This window comes from Pteronotus mesoamericanus, unplaced genomic scaffold (genome assembly GCF_021234165.1).
Source record: "Pteronotus mesoamericanus isolate MK-2021 breed Mesoamerican mustached bat unplaced genomic scaffold, CSHL_Meso_final contig_73, whole genome shotgun sequence".
Taxonomy (NCBI): Eukaryota; Metazoa; Chordata; class Mammalia; order Chiroptera; family Mormoopidae; genus Pteronotus; species Pteronotus mesoamericanus.
The window spans coordinates 22,878,857-22,893,846 of NW_026555245.1; the positions used below are offsets into that span (position 1 = coordinate 22,878,857).

The window sequence follows — 14,990 nt, forward strand, 5'->3', positions numbered from 1 at the left end:
CAACTGAAGGGATTAAGGCATCATCCATCTTATGTGTTTTAATCTTTTATAATAAAGCGAGTGATATAAATTTATTATGTGCAAATAAGTAGCAACCGCTACTCACACTCAAGGATTTCTTTTTGTTTAGATCCCATTTTTAGTATGTATGTGGGAGATATTAGCCTATGGGTTAAGGATTTAATGTTATCTCAAGTTCCTGGTTAACTTTTCACTCTCATGTTTTACTTATCAAATCATCTTTATAGTAAGTATTCTAATTTTTTTTTTTGTAGGAAAACTGAGGTGACAGCAGTTTGTGTTTAGAGTCAGATTATTACTGCATTGCAAATCTGTGTAGACAAATATTCTTACCTTTTGTTTTCAAACCATGCCCCAGGCTGTGTACTAAGCATTTTCTGTTGTTAATAATAATAATAATAATAATAATAATAATTCCACCACCACCAACAACATGGAAGCAGATATATTTCTTTTCTCTTCTTTTGGCATTTCACATCTTTTGAGTTTCTTTTAGCCTCATTCAGCTTTTCTTATTTTTTCATCTGAGTAAGTCTGTTTTGACTTTTTCTAAAATAAGTTAGTCAACAATTCAGTGTCTGGAGCAGTCTGGTTCACAGGACCACCCATGCTTGGGAGATGAGAACTTTGCTCCACACTATTTATTCATAAGCCTGGGACAGCTACTGGCGAGGAATTTTAGAATGTGTCACAGTTCTAGACATTAAGTACTAGGTGTAGCTGTGGTTGCTGTCACTTGCTCTGACATACTGTACTCTGCTGTTGGCATTAAGAAGTCTTTTCTCTTAACCTGTTATGTCTTCCTGTATTTTTCTTGTGTCTATAAGATTATCTGAAATCTTATAGGTTTTTTTCTGGAGTAGATATCTGCCCCTTTTAGGTTAACAGATACACATGCTTAAGAGATTTGACCCTCTAGGGGCATTATATTGAACAAATAGGGTCTTCTATCCAGTGTAATGACAATGTATTGCTTGGCTCTGTAGATGTTATTTGTCATGAGTTTTTGAGTGTAAAAGTTAATTAAATGAAATCCAATTAGTAAATTTTTATTGAACTATGTACTGTGTTAGGTGAGGAAATTAAATATTGGTAAGGCAGCTACTGGCCTAGCAAATTCCTCTGTTAGCTGGAGATTATTGCAGATTTATAAGCTGTTTTACTATGGGAGGCATCATGATAGCAGTAGAAACAAGGAAGTAGTGGAGTTGAAAGGAAGGAACAGTTTAGTTATTCCTGGCAGGGAAGGGGTGATGTCAAAAGGAGGTGGTTGTTTGGCCATCAGATCTGACCTAGTCTCTGAAGAGGAGGAGGGTGAAAAAGAAAACATTTGTTTCACTTCTCTTAGAATGTATTTGAAAGATAAACTAGGTTACCTGTCTGACATTAATGTTACAGACACTTCGAAATGTTTGCTTCTTTTATAACCAGGATTGTTTTTCCCTGGGTCCCATGCTCACTGTGTTTTCATGCCCTATGTCTTAAGAATTGCCTGAGGTTCCATCAATTGAGGAGGAAGTGGAAGAAACGGAATCTTGGGCAAAACCTCTGGTCCACCTTTGGCAGACGAAGTCACCAAACTTTGTGGCTGAACAAGAGTATAATGCAACAATGGGCAGAATGGAACCATACTGTGCCATCTGCGCTCTCCTCCTACCATACTACAAGGTAATGAGGGTGGAGGGTCATTGTCAAGGTTTCCTTTCAGTGATGTAGTTTTCTTCTGCTGTAAAATCACAGGTGAATAATTGTAAGGTAAGGATGCACATGAAAAGGAAGACATTAATACTTACGTAGCTAATGGCCATCACAGAACCCCAAACAGAATTTCTAATCACTACTTAAGAGATATTTCTCTGACAGCACTTTATCATTTTTGAATAAACAGTTGGTTTGTTGGCCTTGGCTTATTTCAGTCAAGGGGCAATTCTATCCTTTTTTTCTACCCATTTCACCAAGAAACACAGAACTTAAAGCTTAAAAAGAGAGATCTTAGACCTAGTCTTGGTTTTATGCTTGAAAATATCACTCTTAGTAATATAGATGTCAGCTCTGGGACCACATTTAAAGTGTCTGTCTTCCCTCATGGAACATGCAAAAGACACAACAGGATTCAATTCAAAGTGAAATGTCCAGCCCACACTCATCAGTCAGCTCTGCATGGTGCCAGCTGTGCATCATGTTTTCAGTAGCGTTCCACATTTTAGCTCATCGAGGGCCAAATTCACCAGCTCTAACAGGCAAAATGAGCTTTGGAATCTAGTAAGGGTGATGGAACTACCTGATCTATTTTAAGATACAATAAAATATATTGATATGAACATTGTGTTCTGGGTTGTATTTTCACTAATTGAACTGGAAATATGTTACTCAAGATCACATCTTAGAGTTCCATGTAAAGTAAATGCCTTTTTGTTCAGATATTTCAGAGCATGTAAATCTGCGATATACCACATTTTTAGACCTTGTAAATAGAGGAAGTAGGTTACTTTACTCATTGTAGAATGTGGCCCTGATGAGTGACAAACATTTTAATTTTCCTTTTAAGCCACTAAATTTCTGTTTTTTCTGAAAAACTTAACTTTTTCTTGATTCTTATTTCTACATCATAATCTGCCTGTAATATCTGTCCAATAATTAAAAAATTCCCACTGAAATTATAAGACTTAGGGATATTTATTAATATCAGGTGCCTGGAGATAATAAGGTAGTTATTAATTAGAGTTTCAAGTAAACAGTAAATATTTTTTATATATTTTGATGAGAGATGACAGTCTTGTTTTGCATATTATATATTTTATTTAGTGCCTTTTAGCTAATCTTTCTGACTTGATGTTTTCACATTCTGTGGAGAGGCAGAAGCCTTCAAAAACTCTCTCAATACTTTTGCATGTATTTAAAGGTGGGTCTTTAAAACACCCCATTCAGATGTTACTGGGTAAGATTCTTCAGTAAATGAAACCAGGTCTGTTAACCTAATGCAAATAAAGAAATGAAGAAAAATTAATCAGATAACCTAATGCAAATAAAGAAATGAAGAAAAATTAATCAGAAACACTGGTGCTTTCCATGAACTTGTCATGTAAGAATGTAGTTCTAGTAGCTCATCATTTTTTCATACAAAATAGATGCACAGAATGGGAGCTTGAGGAAGGCCACTGGTAAAAAGCTAATAGTTGGGTCAAAAAGAACAAGAGGAAGAACAGAAGCTGGAATTTAGTGGATGGAACAGCTATTAGTAGATTTGAGTAATCAGAACAAATGATGAGTTCTTTTCCATGTTTTTCACTCATGTGGCAATACTGTGTTTTTCAGCCAGATAGCAGCAATGAAGAAAATGATTCTAGATGGCAGACAAAATTAGATGAAGTGGTTGCTTCAGGAGGAAAGACTAAGCCTCTCATTCCAGAGATGTGTTTTATTTATAGCGAAGAAAATATAGAATATTCTCCACCAAATGCCTTCCTGGAAGAGGATGGAACAAGCCTTCTGATTTCCTGTGCCAAGTGTTGTGTACGGGTTCATGCAAGTAAATGAATCTTTCATTCATTAATCGCTGGCTTTTCAGTGCTTCCCAGTCTTTATTTCTTACCTCTTTATAACTTGTCAAAGCTGTTGGATTGAACTATTGCTATTCTTAATGGTTAGATCATTCTTTCTCATATTTTTTCTAATGAATGTATGAGTAGGTATAATCATTCTTTTTTTCTCCTGTTTTATACAATGTCAATGGAGAGCAGGTCTGGGTTTTTTGTTTGTTTGTTTGTGTTTTAGATGTAGAGTCACTGTGTTTCTTTTACGTGCTTGAATTTTACTTACTTTAAGCTATAGTTTTTAAAAACTTAATTTTAATCTTTGACATTGATTCATGATTATTTTCCTGTGTGGCTTTTTAAAGAAGAATATTCATTTCTCTACATTGGTGATTTTGGGAGTTATTGGTAAATTCAGTTAATGAGTTAAATTTTTATTCTTTTTAAGTGTAGGGAGATCTCTTCTGCCGCTCATGGGAGAACAGTCATTACAGTTGTTTTCCCCAGGCTAAGACAGCTGGGCCCCATACCTGTCTCAATAATATTTTTACATAATTGGATAAGTAGTAAGTAGATTTTTTAAATGGGCCTGCCATGTAAATTCTCTAAAATATGTAAAAGGAACTTGTACATATTACAACTCTATTTGAAAACATTTTAATATTACAGATCTTACTGAATGACATATTCTTTTAACATACTTAATGTAAAGTTTATCCTGTCAACGTAGTCTCAGTGGTTTATAATATAGGTATTACCTTCTGTATTTACCTAAGTGTAATACCAGTCTTACATTAGGTTTGAGATAACCTCACTGTCTGTAATTTATTTATTAATTAGATACTATTAGCTTCTGCAAAGGATTTCAATATATGTACTTAACATATACTTATAGCAACTTTCTTACTGATTTATATCAATTTTTAAAAATATTTATATTAATTTATAACATACACACACACACATTCACCCTACATTGTTATACTTATATCAGAGGCAAAGCACCATTTCACAAAAAATGTAGGATTTTAATCTTGACTTCTGAATATATTAGCTATGCAGTTTAACCATAATATTTTGTAAACATGTGCTTACACTAAACATTTTATGGTTTTGCTTAACTGGGATAGGATTTTCTTTAGACAATTACAGTTCTTTTATTTTCTCTTCCCACCTCAAATGTTATAGAAGTGTAATATTAAAAATAACATATATGAAATCCTCTTATTTCTAGAAGTCAGAGTAACATGTTTGTTGGTTCTATATAATTGCTGCATGTGTTTGCATCATCAGCTATCTTCTTACATAGCTATTTTGAGGCAGGCATGTACGGAATAGACAAGGGGAATTGAACACATCCTTTTGTCTCTAAACATGAATTGTACATACTCTGTCCCTATCACTGAAATTAAAGCTAATTAAATACAATTTTTGAAATGTAATTTCAAATTATAGCAATTTAAAAATACTATGTCAAAATTTAGTTTTATTTTAAAACTTTTCCAAACTTTGCTTCATGAATCACAACTTATTGTGGAATGTTTTGCATGAGTAAAAGAATAGACAAGAATATTTAGAAATTTTATTATTGCCCATAAAAGAATTATCAGTATTCTCTGTGACAACTATTGTGAGCATTAGTTACTGTTAAGACCTGCTCTCATTCTTTTGTGGAACTGATATCCTATTAGATATGAGGAACGAGAACCAAAAGTATCTCTATTTTATCCTAAATCAAAAATTGTATGGTAGTCTCTCTGATTTTATTTATCCAAGTGCTGAAATGTATAATATTGTCACAATGCAAAAGATGGAATTCGTTAACCTGTATTATTATTTTATAGGTTGTTATGGTATCCCTTCTCATGAAATCTCTGATGGATGGTTATGTGCCCGGTGCAAAAGAAATGCATGGACAGCAGTAAGTAGCTTATGTTACTATCTCTTAGCTCCTCTTCTCACTCTATTCACTGTGGACACATTTAAATCTAGTGGTAAAGTAAGATTGTATACATGCTTTTATGTGCAATTCCGTACTTATTATATTTCTAGTTTTCTCTTTCTAAATCATCCTACAACATTGCCCTATATTCATTGTAGAAATAGTAAATAAATTTTTAAGTGTCAGTTCTTTGGAACCTAGAGACTACTTCGTTCATCAGACTAGGTCCAAAATATTGTTACTTTTTGCAACTCTTGAAAATAACTATTCAAATTAACAGTCAAGGTGAGGATCTTCTCTGAGGATACCATGCTCGTACATAACTCCTCAACTAGCATGAGGACTTCCCCTTTTTATTTATTCATATAGTTACATTTCAATGCATTTTAGAGTTCCCTTCTCCCAGGCACTGCTGTGAACTTGAGACAGAACCTTCAACAACAAATGATCCCCTACTTGGGGGACACAGATCCTTCTTCATTTAAATTGTTTTTCCTGGAGACTCTATTGAAACTTTAGCTTATATCTAAGCATTGAGTTCTATTTCATTAATGAAGTATGTCACTCGTCTTGCCATTTAATTGTATGCTACCTTAATTTTTCTTAAAAACTTCTCTTTCAAGAAGTATCAAAACATTATTGAGGATGAGAACCTGTCAGATCTCAACACAATATCCTCACTCTTGATGTTAAAGCAAACGCCCAGCTTGATGGTTTTTATTGTAATAGTAGCTATGGTTGCTACTGACAATGATTGCTAATGACAATGAATTAAATTTCCTTGCAACCAAAGTTAAAAACCTGAAGGAAAATGCCTTGCATGACAAAAATTTATGTCATGATTATATATATTTAGCTCTTAGTGTTGAAATAGACAAATGGTGGCTATAAATTAAAGGTGTCCGTGGGGATATCTCTCTGAACGCTTTTTTGCTGGCATTCATTTTGGCTAGTGAGGGGGAAATTGGTAAAAATGTGGAGACTTTTTCTAGTTCAAGTAATCTGATATATTTGATGTTAGAGGTTATATCTCCAACTTAAGAAGTCTTTTCATTAGTGGGTCCGGAAAACATTTTGGTATTTCCTTTAATGTGGTCATTATGTTAACAAAAACTGTGTAAGTGTAGCGAATCTGTAAATCAACCAGGAAGTCCTGCTATAATGAATATATTCAACTCTTGTTTACCATGCAGGTCCTATTCCCATTGTAGGAGTCAAAGAAAAGCTTGTAGAAACAGTTTGACCAGGGATGTCTTCTCATTTACCCTCAGGTATAGGTTAGAGATATTCTCTATTCCTGTTCACCAAAGTGTGAAGAGTTTTCTGTTTCGTCCACGGTTATTGCTTGGCTCCTGTGCTCACACACTGAGCAGTTTTGTTATTTATCAAAGGTACCACTATTCTTTGCATGGCAGAGCCAGGGTCAGACCTAGGCCACTCACTCTGATTCTAAGTCAGCTTCTGATTAATTAAGCTGTTTTCCTTAAGCATGTCTTAAGAAGGAAATGCTTAGATTAATCACTCTTTGGAATTGATTTAAAACATCTTTCTATTAATCCTAACCCTTGCACCCTCAAGATATATAGTAAGTCTTTTTATTTTAATATTGATACCATATAAATATTTCAACTTGCAATAGAAATGGAACTCTTGAATAGAACTTTACAATGATCTTTTAGTCCCACATAATTTCTTATTTCTAAATGGAAATAATGCAGACTCATAGTAAGCCAAGTGTTTTTTAAAATTTTTCCATTTTGAGTGAACTTTGCCTATGAAGCTTTAATTAAAAATTTTTGTCTTCTGAGAAGTACTTCAGTTGCAGTTTAGGTGCTACAGAAAAGTAACTGATAATATTGGTATTTTGTCTTTTACACCCTTATTGAGTGTGATAGTAAGTGTTGCAATATTAATTTTTACTAAACACTTGAGTATGATTCTTTGGATTTTGTGGCTGGAATGATTGCACTTAAAGTATCCTAGACCTGACTTCTTTAAGCATCAGTCTCACATTGTGAATTTGAAGTTCTAGGGGAGCCCTAGACCTTCTTTGAAATGGAGGCTTTAAAGGAGCTAATGGAACTCTTAACAGTGCCTGGAGGTTAGATGATATTTCATTCATTGCTGGCGTGTACTTCACTAACTCTAATCCCTAATTATTTTCTGGGATTTTCTTTTTAAATATACTTTGTGAAGGTAAGACTTATTCATCGTGAATGCAAAATACTCCAATAGAATACTTTGCTTGGGTTATACATTCATACAACAAATGTGACTGTTCTAGTCAATTCTATTTCCTGTTGTAATGAGTGCTTTAAAAACCTTGAGGGTAAGCAGAATGAACCATGAAACACCTTGTGTCATTCTCATAAGGTATACGTGAGAAATGTATGTAGTGGTTCTTATTTTAAAGATTCTTTTAACAAAGAGTGTCCATTGATGAATCAATGGAAAAACAAAAATATGGTGTATACACATGCAGTGGAATATTATATTCAGCTATAAAACAGAATGAAATCCTGGTATTGTGACAGTGTGGATGAACCTTTAAGGTACTATACTAAGTGACATAAATCAGACAAAGATAAACATTTTTGCTTTCACTTCTATGTGTAATAATAAAAGAAAAATGGAACTTGTAGAAACAGAGGATGGATAGGTGATTGCCAGATGTGGGGGGGGGGATGGGTAAATGTGGTCAAGGGGTTCAAAATGCCAGTTACAAGATGAGTATGTTCTAGGGATTTAATATACAGCACAGTGACTATAGTTAACAATCCTGTATTGTATATTTGAATGTTGCTAAGAGAGTAGATCTTGAAAGTTCTCATTGTACACACATACAAAAAGGTAACTGTGAGGTGATGAATGTGTTAATTTTATTTTGGTAATTGTTTTTCAATATGTACATATATCAACTCATATTGTGTACCTTAAACTTACACAATATTACATGTCAGTTATAATCAATAAAGTTGGAAAAAATGGGAGACTATAGTATTAACTATATCATAGGGTTAGGCATCGATAATTTAAATTTTGGAAGCAAGGCCATCTTAGGGGTTATTTCATCCAATCCCAGGAAATAAATAAGTAAGTTCATATATTAGATTTGTCAGTGTCATCCTGGACTAGGTAGCCGAGTTTGTGTATAAGGCTAGAATCAATGCTCACACACAGCTGTCTTTTTATTTACCAATTCAAAAAAGTGGGCATTACTCTGGATCCTACTGCCCTGATGGTTTTTAAGTAACCCCAGACAAGAACTTTGTCTCACTTATCTCTGGAACACTTCTAACACCTGATTATAGTGTTGGATCATTCTGAACTGGTAGAGCATAAATAGGAAAGTTGCGATCATGGTGATACGGACTGGGCCTTCCTCTGTGGCCTTCAGTGCTTGCAGCATTTCTAAAGTTTTGGTTTAGTGCTTACTCTTCCACTTTGCTACCATTTCTTTACTTTATCCATTCATGTCAATTAAAATATGAAGCTCTATTGAAACTTCATGTGTTGGAGGAAGAGCAATTACCAATTTAGGATTACACCCTAACTTGGATTCTAGGATCCTGGCTGTATGCCCAAATTCAAGTGAAATGAAATGAAACAGTCCGAGGCTCTCTCCCCCAAATAATTATCCTGAGATTGAGGTTGTATAATCATCCTAACTAAATATTATTTCTTTGTGCCTATTTGTCCTATTTCAGTATTGCTCAGGTAAATGGACACAACTCTCTGAAAGCTATGTTTGGATTCATGGTTTATTATTATACAGCTTTATTAGATTATTTTATTTTCAGCTCTATTTGTTTTTATCCCTTTTGTGACTATACATTTCATTCTGGAGCAGTTTTTAATCTTTCATTATAATATCACTTCTGAGCACATTCCAAACATTACCAGGTTCTGTTTTTAGGTGTAGAATGTCATTATTCTGATTCTAGCTCATGTTCCTTGTTAATCTGATTCTTAATGTGGATCAAATCACTTTTGACCTAAATTACTATAGTTTGTGTCTAACCTGGTTATTGATTTACATGGTATAGTGACTATAAGTTACTATTAAAAATATAATATTAGTATGTTCATTGTGAAAATACAGAATTTATATTGCTTTCTTCCAGGTTTTCCCACACCATTTTCTTTTTTATCCCTATATTGAAAATCTTTTGTTTGAGTCTGGGTATTTCTGTGAAATACCCAAACATTATTTTAGGGCTACACTTCTAATTATGAAAGAAGATGTTAGTTAAATGTCTGAAATAAGCTGGTTGTCTAAATAGTCCTAATAATTAATAACTCATGCGCTTTATATTATGTAGTATTAAGAGGTAGTATGCTATTAAGAAAATAGGAGAACTCTCTATAATATCTTATAAAGAATTTATAATATAGAATCCTTTTTTAAAGTATATTGGATTGATTATGCTATTATTGTTGTCCCATATTTTTTCCTCCCCTTTTTCCCCCTCTACCTGGTACCCCCATTCCTTCCAGCACCCTCCACCCCTTAGCTCATGTCCATGGGTCATACATATAAGTTCTTTGGCTTCTCCATTTCCTATACTGTTCTTAACCTCCCCCTGTCTGTTGTACCTACCAATTATGATATTTATTCCCTGTGCCTTTTCCCCTCAGTCTCCTGCTTCTTTCCTGTTGCTAACCCTCTATGTGATCTTCATTTCTATGATTCTCTTCCTGTTCTAGTTGTTTGCTTAGTTTTGTTTTTGTTTTTGTTTTTAGGTTCAGTTGTTGATAGTTGTCATTTTACTGTTTATCGTTTTGAGCTTCCTTTTCTTAGATAAGTCTCTTTAATATTTCATATAACAAGGGCTTGGTGATGATGAACTCCTTTAACTTGACCCTACCTGGGAAACACTTTATCTGCTCATCTATTCTAAATGATAGTTTTGCTGAATAGAGTCATCTTGGATGTAGGTCCTTGCCTTTCGTGAATGTACGTCCTTGTTGTCCTTGCCTTTCGTGGATGTACGTCCTTGCCTTTGAATACTGCTTTCCAGCCGCTTTTTGCCTGCAAAAGGTTTCTTTTGAGAAATCAGCCAGTTGTCTTAATGGGAACTCCTTTGTAGATAACTCTTTTTCTCTTGCTGCTTTTAAGGTTCTCTCCTTATGTTTAATCTTTGTCAATTTAATTACGATGTGTCTCGGTGTGCTCCTCTTGGGTCCAACTTGTTTGGCATACTCTGAGCTTCCTGGACTTACATGTCTATTTCCTTCGCCAGATTGGGGAAGTTTTTTTTTCATTATTTCTTCAAATAGGTTTCAATTTCTTGCTTTTCCTCTTCTCCTTCTGGCACCCCTATGATTTAGATGTTGGGATGTTTAAAGTTGTCCCATAGGTTCCTAAGCCTCTCCTCATTTTTCTGAATTCTTGCTTCTTCATTCTATTCCAGTTGTATGTTTATTTCTTCCCTCTATTCCAGATTGTTGATTTCAGTCCTGGTTTCCTTCCCTTCACTGTTGGTTTCCTGTATATCTTTATTTCACTTTGTATAGCCTTCACTTCTTCCTTTATTTGCGGGTGTACTCAATCATTTCTGTGAGCATCCTGATTATACCAGTGTTGTGAATTCTGCATCTGATAGGCTGGCTATCCCTTTGCTGCCTAGTTCTTTTTCTAGAGTTTTGATGTGTTCTTTTATTTGGGCCATCTTTATTTGTCTTGGTGCACCTGTTATGTTGTAAAGGGTGGAGCCATAGGTATTCACCAGGGCGGGGCAACCGGCATCGCCATGTTGAGGTGTTGTATGTTGGGGACAGGTCAGAGAGGGAACAATGCTGCTTGCTTGGCTCTTGCCCTGCTTTCAGTCACTTCTCTGCTTCCCTCAAGCAACTGGCACCCTTCCAGGTGCTTCCTTGGTGTTGATTCCTGGGTGGATGGGCTTGTGTATATTCTAGGACTCCATGGACCCCTCTCATGGATTCTTCCGAAAGACTGGCAGTTTCTTCTGCTGCTGCAGCCCCCGAAAATTTTTACAGCCAGAGGTTCTGAGGCTTTCTTTCCTGGTTCTGGAACCCTGGTTTGCCAGGTCTGTCTTGCTCCCTAGTTGTTCCTCCTGATTTATCTGCTTGTGAATGTGGGACCGCCTGGTCTGCCAGCCACCTACTCGTCCGCCCAGGTCGCCAGCCACTGCGTTGATGCACGTCCTCTCCGCCCCAGCTTCCTGTCTTCACCCCTTGTACCAGTCTGGGTGAATGTTTCTTCTTTAACTCCTTGGTTTTCAACTTCCATACAGTTAGATTTTCTGGCAATTCTGGTTTTTGTTTTTGTTTTTAAATTGGTTGTTATCCTTATTTTGGTTGTATGAAGAAGTGAAGTGTATCCACCTATGCCCCATCTTGGCCAGAACCCTGTAATATAGAAATCTAAAGTGTAAACCTTAAACAGCTTTAAGAGGTTTAAAAGGAATATTAATAAGATTTTTTTTCTTAAAAGTTTAGGGATAATGTAGCTCTTTGGTGGTAGTTTCTTTCCAGCTAATTCATTTCTTCCTTTTAGGACCATTTGGAGTGGTGGTGGGGAGCTATGAGGTTTATTTTTAGTGCCATAAATGAGAGTGAAATCTGAATATACTGATTGATTACTCATCATGGAAAATCACATCATCTTTAGATTTATGACTTTGACACATCATGTACATAGCAGGATTAAGCCTGTGCTGTAGTTTTTCATTGTCATTATGAAAAATTACAAATAAATTTATCATTTGTTCTGTGTCTTACTAGGGAGCTTTTTTATTACCTTAAATAATTCTTGGGCAGTGGGCACAGCAGATCCCGTAGCTCCCATATATATAATCTAAACAAAATCTAAATTAAAGGAAGATGCAATGTAATGCGAAGGTTTGACCAGAGACATGTACTAAGGCTTCTTCTGGTCCTAAAATCTAATGATTATGTGTTGCTTTGTGTTTCCATTTTTCTTTAAGTAGTATTCGTTAAGAATTGGGGACTTTAAAGGAAACTAAATTTATTTCTGTGCTTCTTAACCTAGTCAGAGATGATGAATAACAGAAAAGTATAGGAATAGAAGTGACACTGCTAATTATTGGTAAGATCGATGCAGTTTTATAAGCTAAAGGAAACTTTCATTTGTTTAAAAAAGAAAAAAACAAAACAATGGTTTCAGGGCTTAACTATAACTTTATCTACCTTCTGTTTGGGAATGCGTAACAGTAGGCATTATCTTCAGTATTCCTTTTTATTTCAATATATCCCATTCCACTTCAGGAGAATTTGTTTGAATATTTTAATTTGAAAGTAATATAGTGTTAAAAAAATGACTATATATTATATTCTTGAATGGATATTGCCATGCTACGAAAAAGTAAATTTTGTAATGAAAAATGAAAAAACACTTTATAGGCTAGAATTTTCATTTTTGTGTAATGAAATGCATAAACGAGGTAAGTGCACACATTTTTTTAATCTATTGAAGAACATATATTGTACTTTCTAGAATAATAAAGTTGTATATGTGTAACAAACATAACATTCTAGTTTGTTTCCTCCAAAATGGTTTTAAGAAATCAAAGCCCAGGCATGAAACTGGTTTTCACCATTCATTCACTGTATCCTTTATTTTGCTTATTTTTTTGTTTTTAAAAATAGGATAACAATTAGATATAAGCACGCTATACTTTGATGATCACTTGGAATTAGCATTTTCTTTTCTCTTAGAGTGGAATATGCAATTGCAATGATTTAAAAAAACATTTTGGTGTTTATTTTTTTTATTGCTTGATTATAAATCAGTGGCATCTATAGATTTGGGAATGGTTGCCATTCATGTCCCTCAAGGCTGCACATAGCTATTTTATTTGGTTTTTGAAAGAAAGTGAAATCTTTTCTTTGCATAAATCATAGTCACGAAGTTATAAGGTAACTGAGGTAATGGGTTTTATAAAACCTCCTCCCACGATGTTGCTAGAGCTTGTGGGCTGAGTTATTTGTTGGAACATATGTGAACTCCTGATCTTTGGAGTATACCTTCATCTTAACACTTGATTTTTTCTTCTTTTTTTAAAAAATTACAGTTTATATTCAGTATTATTTTGTATTAGTTTCAGGTGTACAGCACAGTTGTCAGACAATCATACAGTTCATTAACACTCAATTCTTAATTCTCACGTAAATATCAAAAACTGACAACTGTTGACACCTTTGGGAACTACGAAGCCCTAACAATCCCTGGTCTTTTAGGTAGAGTCTTTGACACCCACGTTGCATTGAGGCTGGGTTTTATAGAGGTGCATCTGATGTGAAGCAACCCTAACCACATTCTGTTGACTCTGAAGATACTGCTTTCTCTCCTTTCTCTCTCAAGGAGGAGTTCTGTTAGGGATGAGATTATTAAAGAAAATTTGTGTGGTTGAGGATCACATTACTTTTACTCTATAATACAACCTTTGTATCTCTTGTCCATCTCCTTACATAAAAATAGTGATATTGCCATGATAATATATGTTAAAAATTGTCAATAATTTGGCTCTTGAAAGTCTTGTGTTTGAAATGTAACATTTTTCACTTGTTAACTTTTGACCTACAAATTCAGAATAATTACTGATTTAAATATAAACTAATATAAGTAGCAGGGTTAGAATTTTTCTAGTTTCCATAAAATTGAATACTGACAAAGACTAAAGAATTCTTCATCTCAGAAATCTCATTTTACAGATAACGAACCAGGGGTTGTAGAGAGTTAAGTCCTTTGCTCAGGATCTTTACTCTATGGTAACAGAGCCTGAATTCATGGCAATACTCAGGCCTCCAGATTCCCAGGCCCAGCATCTTTTGTGTCTTTGCCATTATTTATTTTTAGAATGGGAAGAAGGCTGATCAACTGGCCTAATTCTAAACCACCTTTTTTTTTTTTAAAGATTTTATTTATTTATTTTTAGAGAGGAGAAGGGAAAGAGAGAGGGAAAGGAACATCAATGTGTGGTTGCATCTCGCGTGCCCCCTTCTGGAGACCTGGCCTGCAACCCAGGCATGTGCCCTACACCGGGAATTCAACCAGCGACCCATTGCTTTGCAGGCCAGCGCTCAATCCACTGAGCCACACGAGCCAGGGCTTAACCACATTTTTGAGTGATTTTGTTTAATTTACATTGAGAATAAAGCCAGTACTAATTTCTAGTGTAATTGGTTATCTACTTACTCTGGAATAATTAGTGTTATTGGGTGGTTGAGTAGAGCAATTTCTTTACTCTTTCATATTTACTCTAGTTTCTCCCTGGAGGACCTTTCCCAGAACTGGATAATCTCCTGAATTCAATTTTCTAACGGACAACAGGGCTGACATTTTTCTTTTGTGGTGAGCTCTGAAGTGGCTTTGTAGATCAGAGCCATTGATTTTCAGATCAGATTGGCTTATGGCCTAGAGAGGTCAGAGTGACACTGCTGCTCTTTGTGATGTGTTTTATGCTATATATTTTTTTATTCCATGGGAACTGCCAGGACCTGGTGATGAC

The 14,990-nt window shown here is 35.0% G+C and overlaps 1 protein-coding gene across 5 annotated transcripts in view; it reads left to right on the plus strand.

Moving 5' to 3' along the window:
• Positions 1-14,990, plus strand: part of KDM4C (lysine demethylase 4C) — a 408,417-nt gene that overhangs the window by 242,003 nt on the left and 151,424 nt on the right. For all 5 annotated transcript variants that reach the window (XM_054583127.1, XM_054583129.1, XM_054583130.1 and 2 more), the window contains 3 exons: positions 1,508-1,689; positions 3,337-3,550; positions 5,399-5,475. In XM_054583127.1, the coding sequence (XP_054439102.1) occupies positions 1,508-1,689; positions 3,337-3,550; positions 5,399-5,475 (473 nt within the window). The remainder of the gene's footprint in view (positions 1-1,507; positions 1,690-3,336; positions 3,551-5,398; positions 5,476-14,990) is intronic.